The sequence below is a fragment of the Metarhizium album genome (genome assembly GCF_000804445.1).
Source record: "Metarhizium album ARSEF 1941 chromosome Unknown scaffold_1, whole genome shotgun sequence".
NCBI lineage: Eukaryota > Fungi > Ascomycota > Sordariomycetes > Hypocreales > Clavicipitaceae > Metarhizium > Metarhizium album.
Window position 1 is genome coordinate 1,004,638 of NW_024467575.1, and position 26,521 is coordinate 1,031,158.

Consider the following 26,521-nt stretch of genomic DNA (forward strand, 5'->3'; position numbering starts at 1 on the left):
TCTAGTGTCGTCAATGCTTGTCCGGACGTGATTGCTAACGGCACTTTACATTATCAGAGCTGTCTAGTTCCGTACACTATATTCAATAGCCTTGATCGTGAGCCGTTTCCTCGGCCGACGCTCTGACTTACACATGGCAACGAAGCAGCTATGCCGTCCTTGCCTTTGAAGATGGGGTCTCACCGAATGATCCGTACTCTTCGAGCGACGCCAAGGCCATTTGCTGATGCATGCTAGTGTCATCGGCGCTGGCTATCCGACTTCAACCACGCCTCGCTCGACGCAAGGCCGAATCTGTAGCTCTGAAGAATACGACCGAAACTGCGTTGGACCGAGGTCTGCCGTCGGCTCGTACAGAACAAGAAGCAAAACCAGCCAGGGACACCAATTGTGTTGCCAGAATATCCTCCCTTGTGCCGTGCGCCCGAGACGGCGGCTGGCTCCGGCGGTAGGGCAGCAGCAGCAGCAGCAGGATATTGGTATTCGCACACATACCGTGCAGCAGTGAATACTCAGGCGCCAATTTTTCATGTATACAAATTATTTTTATCTCGAGAGCGTCGGCGCGTTTGCTGCCGCGCAGGACAGCATACATAATACGTACGTAGTCAACGAGTCACGACCGTTCCGTTCAAGGGTTGCAAGAACAAACGTTTGGGCAAATATCTGAGACCTTGAGATTGCAATGAGCAACCCACAGCCAGGAGACCCCGCAAAGTTGAAGACAAGCCAAAAAAATAAAATCAATCAATAAATATGTCTGGTCTGGCTAAGAGAATACGTAGGTTACAAGATAAATCGTCAAGTTAGGACAGCCACACAAGACTTGCTTATTCGGCACAGCCAATCATGCATTCGCGAGAGTCAAGCTAAACCCCACTCCTCTATTGTGGGGCCAAGAGCTGCTTGCCGCTTCGACGTCCTCTCTGCTTCTCATTGACAGCATGCTTCCGTTCACCTCTCCACGGAGTGCTCGGCAATTCATCTCGAGGATGGGGGAATCTCGAAATGCCAGTATGCATGCACTTTCGCATTTGTCGTTTTCAATACTGTCACCGACTCACCGTACCGTGATTCTCTCGAGTCGGAACTCGGAACGCAGATGGAATCGTGGAGCTTCTCCTCTGCTTCCTCGTAGGTCCGGGTCTCCTATAGATACGCTCAAGCGCTCATTATGTCGAACGAGTATATTGCTTCGAACCCTACGGCCGTTGTCGCGTCTTCCTCCTTTTCGCTTGCTTTGAGTCTACGTCAGGGCCACAGCCTAGGAGAACTTGCTCGCTTCAGTCAGGGGCATAACGTTCAGTAAACGAGATGCATCGACCTATTCCGCAGTCAAGGTTGGAGAAAAGCCGATACAAACCAGAACGAATGGGTATTTCGAATCACGTGCAGAAAATCGATGATTGCTCTCGAGAACAGTAAGCTCATCATGTCACAGCAAATCGGTTCTGGGAACAGCACTCGCACATCTGCTGCCCATGTTTCTGGATAACAATCCCCTGCCCAACGGACAGCCTTGGAGTCGGCTCAACCTCACAACAGACTATACGAGAACTTCCCCCGTACTGGCGTCATACGATCATATGACTTCACCATCAGCCGCGGCCTCATCGCACCAGACGGATACCAGCGTGACGCCCTGCTCGTCAAAGGCGCATCCCCCGGTCCCCCCATAGGAGCCAACTGGGGCGACACCATCCAAGTCACGGTTCACAACAACATCTCCGACGCGGAAGAGGGCGTTGCCCTGCACTGGCACGGCTTCCTGCACCACGGCAAGCCCTGGGAAGGGCGTCCCCGGTGTAACCCAGTGCCCCATTGCCCCGGGTAAAAGCTTCACGTATTCCTTCGAGGCCGAGTTGTACGGCACGACGTGGTACCACTCACACTACTCTGCGCAGTACGCAGGCGGCATCGTCGGGCCAATAGTCATATACGAACCTCGAACGAGGAAGTCCGACGTGGACGTTGGTCCATTATGCTCTCGGACTGGTACCACAAGGATTACTTCACTTTGGTAGAGGAGACGATGAAACCAGACGGCGGGCCATTCAAATCGGACACCAGCCTGATCAATGGAAAGGCAAACTTTGACTGTACCAAGCTCCCGGCCGACGACAAGACCCCGTGCAGCAGCATCGCCGGGCTGGCAACGTTCCGATTCAAGCGCGGCAGAACCCACCGGCTGCGCCTCATCAACTCTGGCTGCGAGGCGCTGCAACGCTTCACCATTACCATGACCGTCATCGCCAACGACTTTGTGTCCGTGGAGCCCTACGACACCAAAGTGGTGACGCTGGGCATCGGGCAGCGGACAGACGTCCTCGTCAAAAGGACACCCGGGGCGCAAAGAGCGTGAGGGTCCACGTCATCAACCGCACGCCCGTTGCGTAAGTCCTGCCGTCGTCCCCCTGCACTCGCTCGGGGCGGTTTGTTGACGCGATCCCTACGCACCCGATGCATCTGCACGGCTTCGACATGTACGTCCTCCACGAGGGCGAGGGGAAATGGGACGGCACCATCATCAACAGGGACAACCCGCAGCGGCGAGACGTGGTGCAGCTCAGGCAGCACGGACACTTGCTCATTCAGTTTGATGCCACAGATAACCCAGGCATGTGCCGTCACACCGTCCCCCTCTCAGGGAGATGGGTCCCGTGCGAGAGCTTTGCTGACAGGTTGCGGGTAGGCGTCTGACCGTTTCACTGCCACATCGCGTGGCATGCGTCGGCCGGCTTCTTTGCGCAGTTCCTCACCAGCCCCGACCAGGTATCCAGGTATCAGCAGACGATGCCGCATGTTGTTGCCGAGACGTGTCGGCAATGGGGGGAGTGGACCAACACCAACATCCCGGATCAGATAGATAGTGGGTTGTAAAGGACAGTCAAAGGGGGACTCCCGAACTTGCCGTCATTTGACACACCGTACATACGATCGGTTTGTATAGCCAGTGAGACTTGTGTGTTTATTGATTCTTTTGACAAAAATTTTCAAGTCTTCCCTCTGTCCCACATCGACTGCTCGAAATGTGTATATAAGTTAGACAACGCGTGACGCCTCTATATGCAAGAAACCTCGACATGACTCAGTCGTGACCCCAAAAAAAGATGGCAAAAAACGAAAAAAAAAAAAGGTGAGCCATCACGGCTCTAAAGCAATGACTTTTCACCCTCCTTTCCTTCTTCGACGAGCCTTTCAGAGCACGCTGGCTCAGCCACTTCACTGGCAACACCCCCCACGGCAACAGTCGCCTCGGGAGTCTCGTCGAGTGGTTCCGCCTTCGCCACGGACTCCTCTGACGATGCATGCGTCGGCCCGTGTTCCTCCCCGCTCGCCGTCTGGGCCTCCTCGTGTGCGCGCTCCGTCGACGGCCCGGCCTCGTCCTCCTCGCTCGCGTGCAGCCTCAAGGCCTCGTCCACGCCGGCCGTCAACCTCTGCACCTCGTCCTCGATGTCGCGATGGCGGCGTCCCGCGCGCCCCAGCTGCCGGTCTGCCTCGTCGTGGCCAACCACGTCCCTCCAGCACGCCTCCAGCTCGTCCCTCCACCCCAGCTCGTCCGCCAGCTTGCGGATGCCCTCGTCGCAGGGCCCCAGCTCCAAGACGTCATCCGGCCTGCAGCCCAGGCGCCCGACCCTCTCCATGTTGAACAGCACCCTCGGGGTCCCCTCGGCGGCGAGCTCGGGCAGCGCCGCAAAGGGATGCACCGTGAGGCTGGTCCCCAGGACCAGGAGCACGTCCGCCGCCGCGGCCTGCCTCGCGTTGTTGGCAAACGCGGGGGGCAGCATCTCCCCGAAGAAGACGATGTCCGGCTTGACCGTGCCCGTGCAGCCGCGCTCCCGGCACCGCGGCACCCGGGCCGCGGATACGTGCTCCGCCATGAGGCGCTCGGGGAAGGGCGCCTTGCACTCGATGCACCGCTGGGTGGCGAAGCTCCCGTGCGCCTCGACAATCTTGTCCGCGGGCACGCCGACCCGGCGCTCGAGGCAGTCTATGTTCTGGGTGAAGAGCATGTGCAGCAGGCCCTTTGTGTCGAGGAGCTTGATGAAGGAGTGTGACACGGTGGGGTGGAACTTGCCCGGGTACAGCTCCTGCGCGAGCACGTAGAAGGGCTCCGGGTGCGAGCGGAAGTAGGATATGTCGAAGACGGCCTCGGCGTAGGGGAGGTTGAGCCGCGCCAGGTTGTTGTAGAGTCCGGTCTTGGGGGAGCGGAAGTCGGGGACTGCAGGAGCGTGCCGAGTAGTTAGAGGACTTGGGATGTGTATAAGATATATGTACATGTGGTATAGGCGCGCGCGCGCACGCACACACACGCCCACGCACACACGGGATTTCTGGTGGTGGTGAGCAAGCGGTGAGGTCAGGTTACGTACTTCCGGCGGCGGTAGAGATGCCCGCGCCTGTCAGGACGACGACCTTCTTCCCCCTGCCGTCATTCAGGTAGCTTGCCACTGCTGCCAGCGACCTCTCCTTGAGACACTTGGGCTCGACGGCATCCTGGACGAGGGTCGACTCCTCGAGGCCCATCTTGCGACGGAGCCAGCGCGGGAGCCGGAAGCCTGGGCCGGCGCGGTGGCGATGGCGTCTTCTTTGACCGACTATGTTGGCGGCGGCTGCGGAAACTTCACCTGAGGAGCTGGGTGAGCAATGTGTCGCGGCAATCAGTTGACGATGATTGTAGAAATTTCTCGCTTTGGCTCAGCTTCCGACGTTGGCAGTTACGTGGCTGTGAACTTGGACGCGGGGGGTTTCCGGGTCCCGCCGTTACACCGTCTTGCTTATCGATACGACGGGACAGATAAGAGCGGTAGCATTGGTCGGAAAGAGTGCTTCTGGGGGATTTCTTCTCCATCATTCTTTTTTTGTTATTGTTGTTATTTTGCTCTTACAAATTGGTCACTTTGACTTGCTTGCTCAAAAACTGGATACCACTTGATGCTGACGATATCGACAATTTCGGCCGCCGCCCCAATCTCTCCATCTATTCCCGCAACACGTCGTCCTGGTTCGTCACGGGGTTCGTCAGGCTCGCCGCCGACGCCCATCCGCTCGGTTCCGAGCTGCCGAGAAAAGTCCCTCGAGCCTGGCCGTCCAAGAGGCCGAGACGGGGTGCATCTTGCGCCGAACCGGACTGTCCCGGCACGGGCACCGCCGCCGCCGTCACGTCCAACGGCGGAACGTTCAGCCCGCTCATATCCCACGAGAACAAAGTCCTACTGCCCAGGTCCCAGTCCACACGACTTGCCAACTGCGGGTATTCATATCTCGAGGGATATGCTAGCCAGGGCCCCTTGAGGTCGCGCTCCGCCGCCTCCTTGGTGCCAAGGTCGCCGAACGGCTGGCTAAGCATCATGAGAAGCACCAAGGACAGTCGTCGAAGCGATTCCTCTGCCTCGGGAGGAATGTCCAAAAGATAACTGTAGTCTGCGTATCCGTCAAGGTCCGTGGGAATAAAATCCCCGTCGCTTTTGGGAGGGCTGTGTTGGAAGTCCATCTCCATGAGGGCTTGGCAAGGACTGCTGTTGAAGCCATACACCGAGACTGTTTCGAAGATGGCCTGGAGCTGCTCGTGGAATTGAGCAGCGACGCGGTCCCGAGAGCCGCAGAAGGCAAGCACAGAGAGGCAGTCGCCGGCTCTGTCCAAGTCATCCTGCCACCGCGGTGGTTCGAAATCGTGGAGTTGCTTCTGGATTACGGAGTGCAGAAGGATCGTGCAGGCGGTGTAGCTTTGGAAACTGTTTCCCGTCATCGTTAGCCCAAAAAGCTGCTTCACCTCGGACCCGCGCGGGGTGTAACACCGTTTAAGAAGGACGTACATGACGAGCCAGCAGTGTTTGAAGACACCGTCGTCGTCGAGGAGGAGCTTGACGATCCTGGCCGACGTGCTGGCCGCGAGAACAGCCTCGGCGCTTTGTTGGACAAAGACATAGCGAGAGGTCAGGTCTAGGCTGCTGGGACAGCCCCTGACCGCATACCACTTCAAGAACTGACTTGCTATCCTGCGGTGGAGAAGCATTATGGCCCCCAGGTAGAGCATGTGTAGATGCAAGATGGACCGCCTGGTTCCGACCGGAACGCCCTCGCGCACGCTCGCCCCAAGCCGCATGGATTCCGGCAGCTCCTGGTACCAGTCTTGCAGGTCTCTCGTGATGGCTTCCACGGCCGGGCCCGAGAGATCCTCGAAGACCAGGTGCATTCGCAATATGTCCGCCTTGAGAAGGCATATCCTCACCATTTCCCCCTGCACAACTGCGCCAAATGTCAGGTCACCAGCGCCGCCGTGGTTGAAACCTTGCCGAGACGTACCTTCGGTGATGTTGGCGGGATCATCAAACTTGAGATCAGCGAACTTGGAGACGAGTCAGATTCCGCACGATCAAAGGTCAAAAATAGCTCATCGTATCGTCTGCTCACCACTCTCTTGCTCGGTGACCAAGGGTTGCGGGAAATGTACCCAAGTGTCGCCGAGAGCCAGCTGCAAGTAAGGAAGCACACTGCGGTCAGAAAAATGGCCACAAAAGGTCTTTATTTTCCTCTGTCAATGACCTACCTCGAGAAGAATACCAAAGTCCTCCAAGCATGCCGGACGTGGCGCCATTCCTGGCTGGGTATGGACTCGGGCCTCGTCTCCCGGTTGTTTATTCCATGGAAGTGACACATGCCCAAGCCCATCTCTTGAAGGGCAGATTAGCGAGCGGCGCCAAGTAAGAAACGTAATAGTCAGAGTAGAAGCGAAAAAGTAAAATGTCCCAAAAAAAGAACAAAGTCTGGCAAAAGATCCCTGGTTGGTACTTACCAACGTAAGTGAGCGACATCATCTCCTTGTTCATGATGTTGTACTGGGCAAGCAAGGCACAAGCCTTGATGGCATGCAGCGGCTCATGCTCCATAGCCACCTCGAGGAGGTGTCTAGCCAGGTTGTACAAGCCGGCCTCGACGTCCTTGCCAAAGACGTCGGGAGCGTACTGCGCGCCCACGGCCGCGACGGCCGCCAGACAACAGACCCTCGCCTTGACGAAGTCCGAGGCGTCCTGGGCCGCCCCGAAGACGGCCTCGTGGCACAGCAGGATAAAGGCCTCGGAGAAGACGTGGAAGAGCTTGCCGCTGCAGCTGAAGAAGGACTCGACGGCCCGCTTCACGACCGACGCCTCGGGCAGCACGAGCCGCAGGTCCAGGGCCTGCTCGTCGGCCAGCAGCAGCAGCAGAGCGTGTTGCCGGCTCCGCCCGTCGAGGCTGACCGTCTCCGTCTGGCTCGCCAGGCTCTCGATGGCTCCGACGGCGTCGTCGGCGCCCCGTATGTCGTTGAGGATGGTCGAGAGCTGCGCCGGGCTGCTGGTCTTTAGCGTGGCCACGAGCCCTTCAAGAGACTCGAGCCGCGATTTGACGGCCGTCGCTCGGCTCTGGCCCTCGTGGCCGACGTAGCCGCAGCTCCGTTTCTTGACGGTACACGTTGAGCATTTGGGCCTGTTGCCGTCGCACTGGGTTGCGCCGGTGGTGTCAGCATCGGGATTAACGAGTGGAAGAGTGCATACGCGGCACGCGGCACGCGGCACGAGAGGCGGTCATGAGGCAACCTTTATCTTGAGTCTTCGACAGTCGAGGCAGGCTTGTATAGCCGCTGTCCGACTTGACCCCGGAACCGGAGTTCCGGTCTCGTCGCTGGACGATGCAGCGTGAGAGCCGGCGTCGGGCCGTTTTGTCGACGACGCAGGTCTCAGACTGCGGAAAGTCGTCTTGTCCATTGACCTTTTGCATTGGCTGGCCGGTCCTACGGACTGTGGGAATGCAGACACGATACGATGACTGTGGGAGCACGTTCGAATGGTGTGGGCAGTCGGTCTGTTGTTGCCCGGTGACCATGCAGACAGACATGGACACCCACCTTGAGTGATGTGACTTGGAAACAACCCAAGTTGAAACCAAGGAGAAAGGAGAGGGAAACGGGCGGTCCAGACACAGAATTGCTGGTGGGGGACTCATCAGCTCAGTTGTCATGAAATCGGCACCAATCAGACTCGAGTACATGGTGTTTGTTTCAGACCGATCTAGATCGAAGCCATGCCGCCATTCACATGTCACTCACTTGCTGATACGAGGCGAGGCGAGAGCGCAGTGGCCAAACCACATCTTGGGTGGTTCGTGGAGCAAGTGGCGGAGCGACTGGGGTTAACAAGCCAGATGGATATAAGTCAGATACGGAGTATGATGGTACGTCATGGTATTCAAAGCAACTGCATCGCTCATTTGCCCAGTCATTGCATCCTGCCAACTCAGGCCCAGGGGCCAGCACAGAATGTGCGTACTCTAGCCAAAGATTAAGCAAAACAAGCCAAGTCACCTCAGCAAAGATTGTTTGCATCACCAAGCATTCGTGTCCGTGTCCCACATGTCAACGCCAAGTAATGCCCATCACGACGCCTAATAAACGGAGCAGGTCCCCTTGTTGCGCGAGGAGAAGACAGAAAGGCAAAAAATAGAAAAAAATAACAATAAAAGTCTTATCCATGTCTCTGTCTGGCCTGGGCGAACTGTTCTTCCTGCAAACGCGCCAGTTCCTCCATGGACATGCCACTATTGGCGAATTTGTCCGCCTTCTTCTCGCGGCCCTGCGGTAGAATTGGCGGATTAGCACGACACGCGTCCAGACGAGATTGAGGGCCCAAGAAGCGCGGCAAAGAAACATACCTTTTGCACCTCCTTGTGCTCGGCAGCAGCTTCGAGCACGGCGGGCACGTAGTCGGAAAAGCCAAGCAGCTCAAGTGCCTTGGTGATGTGATCACAAGCAATCGTCTTTTTGGCCTCCTTTTCGGAAATTTCGTTGGCTTCAGACGAGATGAGGGTGATGAATTCCACGCAGCACTCGATAAGGAGATCCCTGGCTTCCTTTGCGAAAGTTATGCCGCCATGGGGTGGCAGGATTTCACCCACAATCTTCTGAACAGTGGCTATCGAGGGGAACGGTGAGTTTGGCTACCTTGACAAGGGCCACGGCGGCCATGAAGAGCATACCTTTGGGGAGCGACAGGTCGTCATTGCCTACAAACAGTCCCGTTAGAAAACGTGGCACATGGATGGCGAAACCAAGAAACGTAGCGTGTACTGAGGCCTGAATCTACCAAGGCCCAATATCGTTCCAATCGTGGCTGAGGAGGCATGGTGAGAATGTGTTGGGCCACGACGCAACCAGGACTGGGTTCGACAGCGCCTCTGATCTCTGATAAGTATCCTGAAGCCGGACAGAAAATGCGCGAAGCCGCAGCAAGGGACGGAAGGCGGGACAGCAAGCACTTGCGTGTTGCAACCGCGGCCAACGACGATGAAGCTTGGTAGTCGTATTATATGCCCAAGAGGAAGAGAGAGAGGAACAACAAAGACGGCTCGTGCACCACGAAATGAGCACCCGCGGGAGGACCGCGATGACGGACAGCCACACCGACATTGACTGTCTTGTTACGTTTGATACGACGAGGAGGGGCGGGTGGTGCAAGATCAGAAAGACAAGAAGGAATGGACGAAATGTCGGAACAATGGTGAATGCATGAGAGGAGACAAGGGTGATGAGCCTGCTGAGCAGAATGAATGAGTGACTGAATGAATGGACAAACTCAACGTACCGCCAAATTCGTGATCCGACATGGTGACGGGGATACAAGCGAGGATGATTCGTCTTGGCGGCGGAGGGCTGCTCTATGTATGCAACGTCGCATAAAATATGGCGTGCAAACGCAGCAAGCAAGGGCTTTGACGGATGAATATGTATGCTGGATGTGCGGAGTGGGCGGCTTAGACGCGGATGGATGCGAGGACACTTGGAAGTTGGAGGATGAGATGAATTTGAAGCTCGGAAACGGTTGAGCAGTGAATGGGCGGATGGCAGATGGCAGTCTTTGGCAGATTGGCAGGTAGGTGCTTGCACGGCGCATGGTGGGGCTCGGCTGGGACTTGCACTGACACCGAGGGAGTTCCATGTAGCTGCACGTACTGCCAAGCGCGGCATGGCTGCCTACAGTAACTACCTAGGTACCTAGGTACCTACCTAATCTAAGTAGGTACTCCGTACTCTGTACCCAGTGCGCACACGGGCACTTGGAACCAGCCTAAGCCTGGCTGGCTGCACGTGCCAGCGGGTCCTCTAAAAGCGACCAGCAAGAAAAAAATTAACACATAATTTACCCATCTTCACCTTCCTTCCTCTCACCAAGCATTCGTGATGCAATCGAGTTGATTTTGCTCTTGCACGAACCACCGTGACTAAATCAGTCGCTTGGAGGTGAGACCTGCTCAACTGACATCCTTTCCACCTCGTGCCTTTTCCAGTGATGAGTTCTGTTGTCGCCCCAGTCTGACGAGGTCCGACAAACCTCTTTGCTGACAGACACGTCTTATGCCAAATAGACACAACTGACCCTTTGTTGGCCTCGAAGTCCCGTCGTGTCGCTCACAACGTGATGTGCACAAGATCAAACAAAGCTAACTCGTACATGTGCTAGGTTTCCACGTTGCTCATTCGCAGTGTAAGAATCTTCCGTGCCTTTCCCACCCCCGACTGCCGCAGTGATGCCTTTTGCTATCTGGTACTATCAAATACCGAGCGTTCATGACGGAGAGATTCGATAGCCTGAGCGCAGCTCACAAGAACTGTCGATTGGAATAGCCAATGCAACCAGGCACGCTAACATAGGCTCAGTATACGAGTACGCAACCCACCAAATCATGGCCCGACTAGAGTCACCACGGATCACATTTTACAAAAGGTGAGGACATCTGCTATGGTACATTGGCCTCACTGTTACATGATTGCTATGATGAAGAAACTTACATTCCATGCTAATACCGAATCGCACGCATGTGGAGTAAACTAAGAGCTTTTCATCTTTCGACTGACTGCAATTTTTTTTTTTTTGCCCGTTGCTATAAACTGATTCAGGTTTCTTTGGAATCCAAGCTGACATGAGTTTCAAGTCTTGCACAGTCTTTCCCGGCCGTCGCCTACTCTTGATACGAAGCCAGTTCTGTCGAATTCCAACTGTTGATGTTGTCAGTAAGTATCCATGGCGTAAATAGGATGTTACGTACGTGAGGTTTTGACCGCTCAACTCCCTCTTGGGACTGGCCACAAATCTGGCAATGACATTGCCGGGTTGATGAGGCTTCAAGAGCTTGCCCTGCTCAAAGGCCTGGACGAATGTGTCGTATTGTGCCTTGTCCATGGACTGTAGTCCAGATGAGCGAACCTGCACTTGCATATCTGTGTCAACTCGTCCCGGACTGATGGTGATGCTCGTAATGTCCTTATCCTCGACAGCCAGATGCGAGGAGAGAGAGTTGAGCACTGCCTTTGATGATCCATAGGCGCTCCATCCCATGTATGGTTTGAGAGCGGCACCCGAAGAGATCCAGACGACGCAACCCTTGCTCTTTCGTAGTTGACCAAGGGCTGCTTGGGCCTAGAGCATAGAAAGAATGAGTACGGCGTACATGAGTAGCGTGTTGTGTCGGTGTGACGAGGGAATCTACCATGGCCAAACAGCTAAAGACGTTGACGTTGTAGAGGTTCTTGAAAGTCTCGAGAGAGGTGTCCTCCATCCTCGACGACACAAGAAGTCCGTGATTGATGACCAGCCCATCAAGCTTCCCAAACGATGCGACGGCGAGATTGGTCAACTTTTCCGGCATCTGCGACACGTTGCTGTCACGTCAGCCCACGCGCCGCCACATAGCAAGCCGATGATGGCAGAGAGAAGAGTCGAGACACGGCAGCATCCGTTTCAACGACGCGTCGCGCAAGTCAGCAGTCGAAAGGGGGGATGAATGCGGCGTACCTCGGCACTGGTCATGTCTCCGGCCACATATTCCACTTGACCCGGGTATGCCTTTTTCATGTCTTCCAAAAGGTCGGCCGAACGGGCCGTGGCCACGACCTTGTGCGACTGCTCGAGCAGGCAGCGCGTGATGGCAGCGCCAAGACCCTTGCTCGCGCCGGTCACGATGAAGACCTTGGCGGATGCCATTGTTTTGAGAGGGCTGTCGAGGTCTGGGTTTCGTTTTTGGTTTGGGTTTGTCGGAGGAGAGGGGGACGCTGCGTTGGGATGCGACTTGATTTTTCGACCATGTGGAGACGCTCGTTGTCGTTCCATTCTGCATCACTCCTTGGGTCCAGACGCCGTGGTGTGGTGTTCCAACCTTCAAGTCCAGTCGACGCAGATGCAAGTCGACATCTCCAAAGGGCAAGTCGACCCGGTTCCGCCATCTACTGCACCGGTTGACACTGAACGGAGTGCCGCGCCGACTTGCAGTTGCCTGTAGAATCAATCGACTTTACCCGTCGTCGAACCACGTGGACGAGACGCTTTTAAGCACACATGTATCGTGTATCAACCATCATCTCAAGAGGAAATTCCACCATGTTTCGTCTCCCGAGAAGCGGAACATGGTCCCCAAAGACGCTCCCTCGCAAGCAGCTGCGCGTTGATGGATGAAGCCTGGCCGTCGGGCGACCAGCCCTCGCCTTGTAAGAAAGAGACTGAAATGCATGATGCGACAGTCAAGGAGGCTGCACTGCAGCCAGCCTTGAAGCCAAGGATCGAGGTTCCTGGCCAACACAGCCGCAGGGACGAAAAGCAGGACAATCGTTCAGCAGTCAAGCCACGTCTCCCCAGATGTTTGGACCACAAGGAAGGCGAGGCAAACTGTAGTCCATCTACAGGCCCCCCTCGGACAAGATGGTTGGACAAACCGACACGTTTAAGCGCAGGGCGCCTGCCCCCGACTCTGGGTCCCCGGAGTATCTCGACATGGCAGCACCGGAGCTCATCGTGTGCTAAGCCATCGACTTGGTGTTCGAGAAAGCACAACAGAGGACGTTAAGAAGATCTCGGCCTGTGAATGAACAATCGCTGCCGGGGATAAATAGCACTAGCCGCGTCGACCCGATCTTCTACCCAGCCGGTCGCACGTACTTCCGCAGGGCCGCTGTCCGTGGAAACTGCCAAGTTGTGAATTGCGAATCTTGTCTTGCGCCTGTCACGACGACGCGTTGGGCTTCGACACATCCAATCTGTGGTGCCATGTGACACAATCACCACACAACTGGCGGCTGTACATGTTATTACCGCACCACAACACACTATTACTACATTGTCCGTCTGCAACACTACTACGAGATTGTCCGTCCGCAAGTCGCGGTTTCGATTTCGACCGTCCCGGCCGCTGCTCGTCGCACGGTCACCAACTTTGTTTCGAGGCAGCAGAAGGGCTCCGGCTCCGGAGGTCCCCCGGTCGCCGACGCGGACCCGGCCGATGTGGGACCCGGCCGGCAGGTCACGACCAACTCCGGCGAGGACCAAGCCACGGGACACACTGAGCCCGTGCTGCTCCAGGGAAATGCTACACCGGTGGGTTGGCAAAGCTAGATGGCAAATTGAAAGGCAAAGCTGGGTTGGTGCGGACTGCGGGTTGTTTTTCAACCGCAGAGCTCTCGGCCACGCCGTTCTCGCTTGTTATTTGTTTCTTGCAGGACGTGTGCGACAGAGATGCAGTGCAACAGAAAACAGGGCCCTTTTCAAACTTGACACAGGCACGAATGCGGCTGGCCACGGCCTGGCCTTCATTTTACCGGTCTCACCGATCGAAAGGGAAGTTTTGAGGGGCGCAACGTCTCAGTACCTACACTATACATGACGAATGCGAGTGAGGCCTCTGCTTGCAGCAACATCAGCCATTTCAGTAACACATCTGCTGCCTTGATTCGATGCCGACCAGCGATACTCAAAGATCTCGGGTTGGTTCACCGGTGGGTTCACCCCTGGGAATCGGGATATGGTGCAGATCTTGAGCTCTTGCAGATGACGTCTTATTGTCTCCCGGGCCAGATTACCAAGTACGTTAAGGTAAAAGCTGGGGGAAGCGATGGAGACTAGAGCCCCGGAAAGACGGGTCGCAGAAGACGCAGCACGGCGCCGGGCTTCCCACACCTGGCGGATCGGTTTGCTATGCATCAAGGCCTGCCCGCGTGCATGAGGCTGTCGTGAAAAACACCGTGCCGGGGTCTAGGAAAGGAAAGAGAAATGGCAGCCCGTCCAGCCCCGCACAATGACGCTCCGTGATTTGGCGGCAACGCAGCCATCTCGGCCTGGGCTTGTTGCACAACGGTCCGATGTTGCACGAGGGGAGAATGTCAATTACAGATACTCCGTACGCCGTACACGGTAGGAGGATGCTCATGCAATGCAGTCCTTCACCGGTCGACGCGCACAGACCTAGTTGGCGCTCGATATTTTCAAAGTCCCGAGACCGTTGGGCCTCGGTGCCGTCGAGCTCGCGCATTCTCACTGACCACCTACTCTGTCCTTGTGGCAGAGTCGGAAGGCGGAGGAGCACGCTGGTGGGAAACACCGTGTGAGCGATACCAGCATCGTTTCAAGAATCACCAAACAGCTCCTCTACCAGGAAAAAGCAGCTCGACTGTCCACAACGATGAGGTGGCGGTGGCTCCAATTGCATGCCGCGTCCCCAGCCGTTCTCTTTGCATCGCGGGTGCGCGCAGATTCCGACGATGACTTTGCAAACAACTTGTTCTCGGACCTGGGGCCGTATGTCGAGGCAAAACAGGTTTCCCCTGCCGTGCACGCGGATGACGTGACTGACGAGGTGCAGGGTGCTGGCGCTGTTCGGTGAAAAGGTCACGATGCAGTTCATGAGCGAAGCGATGGGCAGGGCGGACAGCATCATCCTGGCCATGGCGCCGATAGGAATCCTCACCATCGTCGTCTCTGCCATCAGACTCGCCGGGCCGTTGTGGCTCAAGGCGGTAATTGGAAGAGCTAGAGAGAGCGTCTCGGCCGCCGAGATGGAGCTGATGTCCTCGGCGTCCGAGGAGGTTTGCGAGCTATACAACGGCCAGAGCATCGTGAGGTGCCAAGGGAAGCCCAAGATATGGGAGTTCATGTTTCTTTTCAAGAAGCGTGCCGCGGGCGAGCGACCCAACGAGCCTCCGGATGTCGAGTTCAAGACGCTCGAGCAGGCCCGGGGACGGGATATTGTCGACGGCACAGGTAGATTGACAACTGCACCGTTTCAACCTGGCGCGCGAAGCAGAAAGGCTGACGTGCAGGCAGACATGACGGGCTGGAGAAGCTTCTGGCGGAAGAGTAGGTCCTTAATCCTGTCACATTTGTCGATCCCTCCAACACAGGTCGTTGTGCGAGGGAGACAAGAAGACGCTAGAAAGCAACGTCTCCCGAGACGCGGCCGTCTGAAGATTTGTACCAACTCAACTCCTTTGCAGTTTTGTTCCCCTGTCGGCGGAGAAAGGAACCTGTCCACCAGGACTGGAAGGGACGCGATTCAGAGACGGCATGCTGCGCCGACTCGTCGGATGACGCAGTTACGCCGCCTCAATGGGACGTCAAGGTCATTAGAGACATCACCACTTCCGCACCAAACATAACCCTGAACGGGCACGATCAAATCAGCCGACTTCAAGTCCATGGAGCCGCTGTTTTTGCCACGCTGCTCCAGGCAGGCTTGGTCATCTTTTTCGGCATCACAACGTACCATCCCGACTTCAAACAGCGATACCTCAAGGAGCAGAAGCCCGTGGAGGCCTCGGCGTTTCCCCTGGTTGCCAGCGGAACGGCACTGCTCGTCCTGGGCTTGTTCATCTGCGGCCACGTGAATGAAGCCAGTACAGAGGAGTATCGGTACAGGCCGTGGGACGAAGACGAGATGGCGCAGATCATGTGGATTCAGCGCGGGCAGACGGTCGGGGACCAAGTCTTCAAGCCGTATGCGACGCTGCCAAGGTCGAAGCGCACCATCATCACCACCTCGCGGAGAAAGCTGGGACAGTCCCCAACGGAGACGTCAGCCGCGAGTCACGACGACACCGAAGCTCCCTGTGACGATGGGACGGCTCGGTCGGGCAGCTACGAGGCAATCAGTAGCCATGGTCACGCGGAAAACGTGGCGTCGACCTCGGACGAAAGCAGGCAATCGAGCGTAAGCCAGAGGATGGACAGAGTGAGAAGCTGGATCGATGGACACACGGACGAGGTGGAAACGGTCACCGGCGCCGGCGTGAGCGTGCTGGGCTTCGTTGTGCAGTTCGTCGGGCTCAGAAAGATGAACTGGACGGCATCCGTGGCACAGCTAGGTGCGGTGCTCATCATGGTTGGCGTCAGGGCGTGGATCCGGCGAGGCATGTCGCACCCTTTGGCCCATCGAGAACTGGCGCCGGATACCGAGCTGGAGTGGCTGGCTCTGGTCCTGAGCGGCATCAACAACGACGCCGACGCGTGTTTCGACTTGCTGAAACCAAAGACTAGCTGGAGACGGACGGAGGCGCACGGGGAAATGCACGCAATGTCTTGGACCATTGATACGGACATGGATAAGAGTTTCCGTCCACTGGTTGCCACCGACGACCAAGCCGTCGTCGAGGGAGGCTCGTGGGCCAAGTCCGTCTTGAAGATACATCAGGGGCTTGGCAGGCTCGCGAACCACCGCGGTCAGTATGTCGACCTGGCCATCCGCCTTGCGAATTGCATGGAGGCGGCCATGAATCTCTTCCTCGCGTGTCAGTTCAAAGCCCAGGCAGACTTGACGTGGTACGTCCGGGCACAAGGTCGTTTCGGAGAAGCGCCCCAATGGATTCCGTTTCACCTGAAGCGTGCGGGTGGCTCGAGTCAATGGAGGGTCGCCGCTGATGAGCTGGCGTCAGCCTTGTCCCTTTGGATCTACTCCAGCCGGGGATGTGCTCGGAACAACGGGACGCTGGATGCGAGAAACGACTTCAGCCATCTGAACAAGAGCGACGACTCCTGGCTCCGGGACACGGCCCCAGAATCAGCCTTGGGGCTCCGAGCATTCGGGCGGGGAAATGCCATTCCCAAGAAGCAGCTGATTCAAGACTTGATGTGGTGGGTTCCTGATGATCTAGGTGAGATATTCGAGATCCGAGAGGTGGCCGTGGCGACAGGCGGCCGTGAAGAGCAAACATCGACGCTGCGAGTAGAGAGCAGCCAGGTGGTTCACTCTGCCGGAATTCGCGCCCAAGGCGGTGCCGGATGCCATTGCTGCGAACGCTTCCGGGAATTTCAGCATGACGAAGTGAATCTGGAAGAACAAAGGTGGCGGACGCAGGCGATGCTGGCAGAAACGCCTGAAGAAGCCGAATCTGAATCTGATGCTCCTTGGGCCAGGTTCCACGACGCCCGGCACAACCAGGCAGAAGACGCAGCAGGCGACGGCCCGACGGTGCTGGCCATCGAGACGCACGACGAGATGGGCGTCTTGTACGCAAAGGCATTGCTTTGCTTGTTTCTACGGTCCGTCGCCAAGACGTTGACCTCGTCCTCGGTAGGGACGGCAGAGGCTCGCACGGTCTCATCCAGCAGGCCCGGCATGCAGAGCCCCTTGGTGCTTCGGCACGAGGGCATAGCTGAGCTGGCGAGCGAGATCCAGCAGAACGGCCTGGGATTGTCCCTCGAAGCCCACGTCAGCATCGTGTGGCCTCTCAGCCTCGAGGAAAAGCTGCCGTTTCCCGATCCCGTGTTTGACTTGGCACTCGCCAGGTCCAACGAGCTGTGGAGGACCAAGGGTCTGCAAGCGGCAAGGCTGCCATACCTATGGCTGTGGCAGCAGTGCCGGCACTTCTGTGAGAGCGAGCGATCCATCTATGCCCGCGCTGTGGCCTGTCTGATGGAGCACCTCAAGGACAGCCACGACGAGAGGGAGATATCCATCCTGACCAAGGAACAGAAGAGAAGCGTCGGAGAAGCGCACGGAGTGCTCACGAGCCTTTTGGAGGCGGAAAGCAAACGCCACGAGGTCGTGTCCCAGTTATCGCTGCTCTACGGAGACGGACGACACCCGTGGCCTCAAAGTCTGGAACGCATTGCTCCCGCCGTCTCTGGCGAAACGGCCCCGGGACTCGTCTGGACAAAACCGCTGTGCTTTACTCCGGTCCATCGCAAGGCAATCGACCACCCCAAGATTTGGAACTACGCTCTTGAAATTGCCGGGTACATCTTCCACATCACAGACGCGACGGCGTGGACGCCGCTTCACTACATGGTTCTCGGCGGGGGGCCCGGCGGCGACATCGACGAGTATCAGGACGAGGAAAACATGTCATGGATCCACCAAACGGACTTACGAGGCTGGAAGATCCTGCACTATGCGTGCTGGTGCGGGACGTACAGCGCCGTGGCCTACCTGGTCAAGGCCGGCGCCAGCATTGCGAGACGGGGAATCGACGGCGCGTCTCCGTTTCACTGCGCCGCGAGGAACGAAGAGGCCGAGGTCCTACAGTTTCTCTTGGACTCGCAGAACCGCAACGACGAGGCCGACGGACCGTCCGAGCCCGGCCTGAGCCACGTCCCAACGCCGAGGCACAGCAAGGGTCGGCCGCAGTCTCTGCCGGACCACGAAGGGCGGGCGCCCATCCACTGGGCCGTCCTGGCAGACAAGCAAGACGCAGTCGAGAAGCTGCTAGACGACAAGGAAGCGCGGGATAACAAGGGAAGAAGGCCACTTCACACGGCGGCCCTCTGCCGCAGGCTGGGCATCACGAAGACGCTCGTGGGCGCCTGTGCCGACATCGAGGCCCTCGACGACCTTGGCCGGACCCCATTGCACTCGGCCGCCGTGGGCGGAGAGGCAGAGCTGGTCAAGTTTCTCCTGGAAGCCGGGGCCAACACCGACGCCACAGACGCGAGCAACAAGACGCCCTTGGATCTCGCGAGCAGGATGGAGATTGCGACGTTGCTGTCGGATGCTGGGGCTGACGCCGAGGAGATGACTGGGTCCAGCAAGACACTTCTCCATAGAGCTGCCGAAAACGGAGATGTAGAGCAGGTCGTGTTCCTCCTCGACACTGGGGCCAATGTCGAGGCCACCGATGGCCAGAAGAAGACGGCCCTGCATCTGGCGACCGAGGCCGGGGAGAGGGAGACAGTCGAGATGCTCCTGCAGGCCGGGGCCAGCACCGAGGCCATGGACAGCCTGAAGAAGACGCCTCTACATCTGGCCATTGAGAGCGCGAGGCCGGAAATAGTCAAGCTGCTCCTGGTTGCCGGCGCGGACATCGAGGCGAGAGACAGGTGGAAGAATACCTTTTTGCACACGGCCGTCGAGGGCGGAAATCCAGAAATAGTTGGGCTGCTTTTGAAGACGGGGGCGAATATCAAGGCCAGAAGAGTAGGGGGCAGGACGCCCCTGCATGTAGCTGCGGCGGCTGGAAAGCCAGAGGTGGTGAGGATGCTCTTGGAAGCTGGAGCCGACATGGAGGCGGTGGACGGCGACGGGGACACGGCTTTCGTGGTTGCGAATCAAGTTGGCAAGGAAGAAACAGCACAGCTGCTCTGGAGAGCCGGGGCACGGGCGTCGGGATGGGCTCGTGGCAACGGTAGGAGAGAAGCTGCCGAGCTCGCGTAGCCCGAGTCGAGAGATGGTGATGCTGATGCGGCTGCCGCGAGAGCAAAGCTGCCACTCGGCAAACAACAAGGGGCGCTCAGCTTGCGAGTGCGAGTATCCTTGGCATAATCCTTGCTGTACCACATGTCTCGGCGCGTTATTGTTGGCATAATCCTTGCCGTATGACGTCCCTTGGCGCTTATTGCTGGCACACTCCTTGTCATACGGCACGGCCTCTCTCGGCGCGTATTTCTTTCTGGCAACTGCTTGCTCGCAGCGTGACTCGTGCTCACCAGTAGAGACGGGGTATGTTCCCATCCCAATCAACGGTCGAGTACGGCCTCCTGGAGTCATGGTTCGAATCACAAAATCCAGAAGGCTGGCTATTCGGGCCTCCAACCAAGCGCCATCAACATTCTCGCCAGCATAGCAGAAGGGCATGACCTGAAGGGGGGATTCCTTCAAGATCACTGTCATATCCTGATGTCAAGGAATGACATACCCTCCCCAGGCTGATGCATGCCGAGATTCTCCACGACTACCTGCCGGAAAGTAGCCCGTATCTACGGAGCAGATGGAGGCCGTCTGATCCAAGGATAGACCGGCCTGCTTACCACGCACTCGCGGCTTGCAACCATAGATTCGCCGCACGCCGAGTGACGGAGCCAAGGCTGCCGTCCGTGCCGTTGACTGTTGACTCTGACGACGCAGCCGCCGGCGGCGCCTCGGCTCACCGTGTCGATTCAAGTTGTTGGTCAAGCTTGGTCACCGTCACCATCACCAGCGTCGGCGAACCAGACAGGATTCCTTGCATCGATGGCCTGCACCCTGACAGTCACATGGCTCTTCCACTGCGGCTTTCACGAAACCAGCCAACGCCGGACCCTTCCTCACATCGCCCTGTATGTTGGGTTGGTTCGGCCATGACCAGTTGATAGTTGGAACTTGGTGCAGCTCGTGCAGCCCACGCAGCGACAACACAAAAATTGCGCGCAGTTCCCGGTTTTGAAGACGACGAGCTTGCTTCCGCAGAGGCAGCAACCCCGGCGGACAGCCTCGATGCGGAGTTTCACGCCGCGCGAGCAGCAACAGCGGTTTAAAGGGCAGAGTGCCGCCACCCGTCGTCTCGTCTCCTCTCTCTGCCACCAAGAGCTCCGTGACAACCAGTCTTCGCGACACCCCCGTCTTGTCAGCCAACTCGTCGCCCCAGACCATGCGCTCACCACTCAGTCTCGTTCTCTCCGCCTCCATGGCGACCGGCGTAAGCATCGTTCCCGTCTACCCCGGCATGGGTTTAAGCCGCTGACCCCCGACCACGTCACCAGGTGCTCGGCGTAGCGGCTCCCATCCTCGGGTACGACGTCGAGGCCATCTCATGGGATCTCGAAGTCGCCCCAGGCTGGAACGAGGTCTTGTACGGCACAGTCCAGGAGGTGTACGCCCAAGCCCGCAAAATGAACCCCGACTTCAAGCTTGACAAGGTTGTCGAGCCGAGGGACTTGCATGAGAAGCGTTCCAACGTCATCTGCGGCAACTTTGGGCTCGCCGACAAAGGCCGCATCCAGGAGGGAATCAACTACCTCCGTGGCGTGCCGGCTGCTCCTCGCAATGGGCCCGGTCCGGGAAACTGTGGTCGAGTGAGCTGCTCCCACAACGCTGCCATCTGGTGGTGCAACGATGTTCGTCCACGCTCTTCTGTGGCCTCGCTTCCTGCCGGTCCCTCCCCCCTTCCCCGAGACTCATCTGTTGGCTCACGCTGACTGCGCGTGTACGCGGCGTAGAACTTGACGCCCAAGACGTTGGATAGCTGGGACCAGATTGCCAACAGTGCTCAGCACATCGTCAACACGTGTGCGTCGGGCGCCGGCCAGGTTTCGGGGCAGAACTTTGAGTCTGGGAACTGGAACACGATTGTTCGTAGGGACTCCTGCTGAGTCGGGCTCAATGTTGCTCGGGACACGCGCGCGTGCCATGACTCGATGCCTCGCGCTAGCAAGCGGCTCAGGGTTAGGGTTAGGGGTGAATCCGTAACCATTTCAGACCCAGAGAGGCGTGGGGTTGAACGTCGGATATTACCATATTACGTAGCTAGGCGCCTCGACAAGATTACGTAGTCATCAACCGTATGGCTGCATGATTTGCTCGGGGAATCAAGTCCCTCCTCCCCGTGTATAAAAGAGTCGAGTGGTGCTATCGTGACTCCCATTGTCCAGCCGCAAACAGGGCATCTGGCTGGATGTCCGATCGAGAGCCCGAATCTGCCACGGCCGTCTGCTTGTTGGTCGCTGGGGCCGGAACCAGAAGCTATTTCCGTCATCTCGACTCTTTTTCCCGTGCCGTCGACGCCTCGGCGTCACAAGCCCGAGCGGCCCCGGGCCGACGACATGGATTGCATGTTTGATTGGGCGCCTATGGACAGGGGGGTTCGATACAAATCAAGATTGGAAACGGGGCCGAGTTTCCTTGGTCTTGCGTGTGCCCCTTGATATTTCATCCAGCCAGACCCTTTCTTCACCGCGGCGTCCGCCACGTCAGATTTTTCCCGTCTCTTCCCCGGGCGCAATATGCAGATGTCCTCTCCCTCTCCGCCATGATGCTCCGGGCACCTTGTGCAATTGCCGTCTTCCCGGGCAGGCGCCAGGTGCTGCGTGCCGTGCTTTTTGCCATCCTCGTCTGCCTCGTCCTCTGGCTCTGGCTCCCTCGTGTCGAGATATCGAGACTGAACACCACAAGTTGGATCTACCGCCGTCCTGGAGCGCATCCGCCGCCGAAGCCCGACGCCACGGCCCCGACGCCTCATCCGATCGACCGCCTCATCCGAGAGGCGAACGCTCGTCTCGAACGCTTGCTGGAGAAGCGCGCCTTTACGCTCGAGGACGCCGCCGCGCGCTACCGGGAGCGGCGTGGGCGCCATCCGCCTCCCGGGTTCGACCGGTGGTTTGCACAAGCGCTGCGAGACGACGCCGTCGTCGTCGAGGACTTTTTCGACAGGATACACCATGACATCAACCCGTTCTGGGCCGTGGACCCGCGCGAGATGCGAGCACAGGCAAGTCGGCACCCACAAGTCATCCGAGTGCGAGGCGGCAGGGTCGAGTTTGAGACCGACGACCCCCATCGCGTGCCCTGGATCAACCTGTGGACCGACCTGGTCGGCGAGATGGTGCCTCACATCCCCGACCTCGACATGGCCGTCAACGTCATGGACGAGCCGCGCGTGCTCGTGCCGTGGGACAAGATCAACGCGTACGCCAGCGCGGAGCGCGCCAGCAGAAGGCTCATCGACCCCCGGGACGCCGTCGGCACGTACGGCGCGTACGGGCCCGGGAGAGGGCACGACCACGACCACGACCACGACCACGACCACGACCACGACCACGACCCGGAATGGATCACCGACGACGTCCCCAGGTACTGGGACCACGTGCGGGAGACGTGCGCCCCCGGCGACCCGAGCCGGAACGTGTCCGCGCTGGCCTCGTTCGACGGCCCCGTGGAATTCCCCAGCCATCCGCCGCCGTACACGTTCCGAGGCTTCGTCCAAAACTTCACCCAGGCGCAGAACCCGTGCACGCAGCCACACCTGCGCGGCATGCACGGCGCCTTCGTCGAGAGCATCAGCATGTCGACGACTCGCAGCCTCTTCCCTCTTTTCGGCGGCTCCAAAATGTCCCAGAACAACGAGCTGCTCATCCCGGGCGCCATGTACCTCTCGCCGCGCGAGCTCTACAACGGCGGCGAGCAGCACGGCCCGAGATGGGCCGACAAGAAGGACGGGCTCATCTGGCGCGGCACCGCGTCCGGCGGCCGCAACAGGCGACACAACTGGTGGCACTTTCACAGGCACAGGTGGGTGCAGATGATGAACGCCTCCGTCGTCGCCGCCGCCGAGCGAGGCCGTCTCCCCGAGAAGCCGGCCTTCCGCCTGCCCCCCAAGGAGAGGTACGCCGTCCGGGCCCAGCTCGAGGGCCGGCTCGGCGAGTGGCTGTCGTCCCTCTCCGACGTCGGCTTCGTCCACCTCGAGTGCTTCCCGTCGGCCGAGGACCGCTTCGGCGTCTGGCCGTTCCGCCGCGTCGAGTCCAGGAAGACGTGCCCGTACACGTCGCCCTTCATGGCCGTCGTGCCTAGCCTGCCCATGAGCGAGCAGTACAGGTACAAGTTCCTGCCCGACGTGGACGGCAACTCCTTCAGCGGCCGGTGGCGGGCCTTTCTGCAGTCGACGAGCCTGCCGCTCAAGGCGACGGCGTACGTCGAGTGGCACGACGACAGGCTCGTGCCCTGGGTGCACTTTGTGCCGTTTGACAACACGTACGAGGACGTCTACGCCCTCCTGGACTACCTCGTGGCGCATGACGGCGAGGCCGAGGCCATTGCGAGCCAGGGCAAGCTCTGGGCCGAGAGGGTGCTCCGCAGGGCCGACATGAAGCTGTACATGTGGCGGCTGCTGTTGGAGTACGCGAGGGTGCTGGACGATGCGCGGGAGAAGCTGGCCTTTGTCGGGGACCTGTTGACCTAGACTTTTGTTGTTGTTGGGAAACACGTCCTGTTTCTAGAGAGCCTTTTTTTTTCACATAGCCCGTGCGCTTCAGTTTCTGCGCTGGTGAGCTGGGCAACTCGCTGCGTACATGTACAGAACAGATATGTAGAGACGAGTAATGAAGACGGCATGCCGGTGGCTGAGCGTGCCGGCGTGAGTGAGTTTTGCTGCGGACCATCTACGTTGTGCTGTGCCCACGCATCAGGACCAGGACCGTTGCTTCAACCCTGGAGAGTAGCTGGTAGGTATTGACGAGCCGCGTGTTCTGGCTGGCACACATTGAGAGACGGTGGCAGCGGTAGATGTCATGGACAATGAAGAGCTGGACTGTTGGTAGTTGTTTTGTCACGGCCCGTCATGTGAGATGTTGCACGGGTGAAGCACAGTCAGAGAAGAGGGACTAGCTAGAAAATTGTGGTGACGCATCGACATGCCAGTAGGAACATGGGAACCTGAATCTGGACATGGTCCTCCTGTGTTCGCAGTACTTTCAAGCCAGCTGGCAGCAGACATGTTTCATAGCGCGCTTGGTTTGACATGTTGGTGCATCAATGGGCGAGGAACGCAAAAGCAGGGAAATACTGCTCGTGGAATCGCTAGTCTTTTCCTGGTCCCTCTATCGTCCACCTTTGATTGCGATCTGGAAGCCTACTGGACTGAAGAAGAGAAACAAATGGAAAACAGAGAACAACCGAAAATGCAACCTAGGAGATCGGCCTCATGTCTTGCTGAATATATCAAGACCAAACGAAGATGAGTAGTAGGGAAAGCACATTCATCAATAGAACACAGCAACAATTCAGCGGAGACTTCTCGTCATGTCTGGTCGCGTAAAAGTGTAAAGGTGCCGCGTGTCGTCGCAGGCGGCTGTGATAAGCGCGGTTTCGGGTCTGCGGAAAAGCGGGCCGCAGCACGGGCCATCGGCTAAAAGCCGTTGAAAAGAAAACTGTCGCACCTAAAAAACGGGTGTGGCCACACCACAGGTGCAACCCTAACCCTACAAACTACAGGCACCAATGTTAGATTCCCAAATTATCTTACAGAAAATAGACACACGCGAACAAGGCAAGAGACTGTACTTGGTGCTGGGTCATATTCGCTCAGCTCATGGCATGAGATGAATAGCGGCAAAGATCCGCAAAATCCGCCACGCTACGACCTTGGGAGCTGGAGCAAGTTGCTCGCTCGCAAGATACCAGAAAGCAACGGCGCCTGCAGCCTGCTTCCAACGACGAGCAGCCAGCGGCTTGCTACAAAAAGGTCGATTTGGGCGTAAATCCTCGAGAATCACGGCCAGCACAAGTTCAAGTGCATCGCATTCGTCGTAGCATGCCCTTGACTGGGCCAGCCGACCGCCATGAAGCATGAGCAATCGACATCAATCTTTCTCATTTTGGTGTCACGGTGAACACGCAAAACAAGCCTCAGGCCGTCAGGAGAGTCCGCCGTAGCCGTGATATATCCTCCGAACTGGTCATGCAGCATCCGCCAACCACGATCTGCTTCCATTTCCCTCTGGTTTCCGTTCCCCTCACGGCCTCGGCCAGCTGTTCCTCCCACGGCACCCTGGTCACACGCGCCGCATCGTCGGGAACCTCCCACGCTTGCGTGACGGTGTTGTACACCTCCCCGTTGGTCCCGTCGGGATACAGCACCAGCGCCGGCCATTCACGCAGCGTACCCTCACGCACCAGCATCTCGAGTGCCGATTCGTACCGTTTCAACAGAGAGGTCAGCTTCCACACCTTGGTGCAGTTGATGCCCACGCCCCACGGAGTCGACTTTGCCAGCCGAGGGTCGAGCATTGTCCGGAGAGCGGTTTCTGGAGACTCGCCGCTAGGCAGACATTCATTGTCCCCGGGGTACAAGCAACACATCCAGAATGGGACACTCGCCAGTTCCGGCACTCCGTCCAGCGCCTTGCGCATCGAAGCTATCTCATCCGCTCGAGGGATCGTCTCCATGGCGATGTAGCCGACCCGGGAGGCCAAGCGTTGCACTCTGCTGAACAGTCCGAGTCTCTCTCGGTGCCAGTCGCACAGCGCCTCTTGTGAATCGTGCGCCTCGTCATACCTCCCACCGTACTCTTGGCTCGGGGTCATACATGCTCCGTAGGGACCAAAACTTAGGGCCACGGCGCCGTTGTGCTCCCGCGTGGCATCCTCCGCGACTTGGACGGCGGTCTCCAAGAACTTTGGAATATCCAATGACGGAATCCCGTTGGGGAATTCGCATGTTCGAGTACCCGCAAATCCCTGGACGGAGACCTGGTAAGTTGCCGTGAGGAGGACGTCGACGGGAACAGCGGCAAAGTCTCTCTGGCATTCAAGGAGCGTGCTGGGGTTGGAGACCAGAAGGTCGGATGACCAGAGCGGCGTGGAAGAGTCGAACCTGATGTTGTATTTTTGCTCGAGGCATGTGCCGAGGCCGCCGTCCAGGATGAGGATGCGCTTCATGGTGGTGGGTGGCATGTGCAACCCGGTCGTGCGGGGAATGGATTACGGAGAGAATCAAGGGAGTCGGCATTTGATGAGAAGATTTGGGGGCGAACATCAACATCATCGGGCC

The 26,521-nt window shown here is 58.0% G+C and overlaps 9 protein-coding genes across 9 annotated transcripts; 4 read left to right on the plus strand and 5 right to left on the minus strand.

Annotated features, from left to right (window-relative positions):
* Positions 1–1,314: 1,314 nt before the first annotated feature.
* Positions 1,315–2,362, plus strand: MAM_00293 (Lcc1, ascorbase & Cu-oxidase; the record flags this gene model as incomplete). The annotated part of the gene is made up of 3 exons (XM_040819092.1): positions 1,315–1,421; positions 1,546–1,805; positions 1,905–2,362. 3 exons carry the CDS (start codon positions 1,315–1,317, stop codon positions 2,360–2,362), a joined length of 825 nt encoding a protein of 274 aa, XP_040682357.1.
* A 790-nt stretch (positions 2,363–3,152) lies between these two features.
* On the minus strand, positions 3,153–4,527 carry MAM_00294 (NAD-dependent deacetylase sirtuin-2; the record flags this gene model as incomplete). The annotated part of the gene is made up of 2 exons (XM_040819093.1): positions 3,153–4,222; positions 4,374–4,527. 2 exons carry the CDS (start codon positions 4,525–4,527, stop codon positions 3,153–3,155), a joined length of 1,224 nt encoding a protein of 407 aa, XP_040682358.1.
* A 454-nt stretch (positions 4,528–4,981) lies between these two features.
* MAM_00295 (nitrate assimilation regulatory protein nirA) lies at positions 4,982–7,742 on the minus strand (the record flags this gene model as incomplete). Its single annotated transcript, XM_040819094.1, has 7 exons — positions 4,982–5,735; positions 5,817–6,249; positions 6,307–6,349; positions 6,415–6,475; positions 6,551–6,674; positions 6,797–7,478; positions 7,575–7,742. 7 exons carry the CDS (start codon positions 7,740–7,742, stop codon positions 4,982–4,984), a joined length of 2,265 nt encoding a protein of 754 aa, XP_040682359.1.
* A 756-nt stretch (positions 7,743–8,498) lies between these two features.
* Positions 8,499–9,155, minus strand: MAM_00296 (TBP-binding repressor protein; the record flags this gene model as incomplete). Its single annotated transcript, XM_040819095.1, has 4 exons — positions 8,499–8,606; positions 8,686–8,945; positions 9,010–9,036; positions 9,101–9,155. 4 exons carry the CDS (start codon positions 9,153–9,155, stop codon positions 8,499–8,501), a joined length of 450 nt encoding a protein of 149 aa, XP_040682360.1.
* A 1,834-nt stretch (positions 9,156–10,989) lies between these two features.
* Positions 10,990–12,011, minus strand: MAM_00297 (short-chain dehydrogenase; the record flags this gene model as incomplete). Its single annotated transcript, XM_040819096.1, has 4 exons — positions 10,990–11,026; positions 11,077–11,447; positions 11,518–11,676; positions 11,823–12,011. 4 exons carry the CDS (start codon positions 12,009–12,011, stop codon positions 10,990–10,992), a joined length of 756 nt encoding a protein of 251 aa, XP_040682361.1.
* Positions 12,012–14,475: 2,464 nt separating this feature from the next.
* MAM_00298 (ankyrin 2,3/unc44) lies at positions 14,476–19,437 on the plus strand (the record flags this gene model as incomplete). The annotated part of the gene is made up of 3 exons (XM_040819097.1): positions 14,476–14,591; positions 14,656–15,149; positions 15,287–19,437. 3 exons carry the CDS (start codon positions 14,476–14,478, stop codon positions 19,435–19,437), a joined length of 4,761 nt encoding a protein of 1,586 aa, XP_040682362.1.
* A 1,228-nt stretch (positions 19,438–20,665) lies between these two features.
* On the plus strand, positions 20,666–21,350 carry MAM_00299 (uncharacterized protein; the record flags this gene model as incomplete). Its single annotated transcript, XM_040819098.1, has 3 exons — positions 20,666–20,677; positions 20,742–21,095; positions 21,198–21,350. 3 exons carry the CDS (start codon positions 20,666–20,668, stop codon positions 21,348–21,350), a joined length of 519 nt encoding a protein of 172 aa, XP_040682363.1.
* Positions 21,351–22,006: 656 nt separating this feature from the next.
* On the plus strand, positions 22,007–23,932 carry MAM_00300 (Lipopolysaccharide-modifying protein; the record flags this gene model as incomplete). Its single annotated transcript, XM_040819099.1, has 1 exon — positions 22,007–23,932. The coding sequence occupies one exon, from the start codon at positions 22,007–22,009 to the stop codon at positions 23,930–23,932; it is 1,926 nt and encodes a 641-aa protein (XP_040682364.1).
* A 1,445-nt stretch (positions 23,933–25,377) lies between these two features.
* Positions 25,378–26,409, minus strand: MAM_00301 (Homocysteine S-methyltransferase; the record flags this gene model as incomplete). The annotated part of the gene is made up of 1 exon (XM_040819100.1): positions 25,378–26,409. The coding sequence occupies one exon, from the start codon at positions 26,407–26,409 to the stop codon at positions 25,378–25,380; it is 1,032 nt and encodes a 343-aa protein (XP_040682365.1).
* Positions 26,410–26,521: the final 112 nt, after the last annotated feature.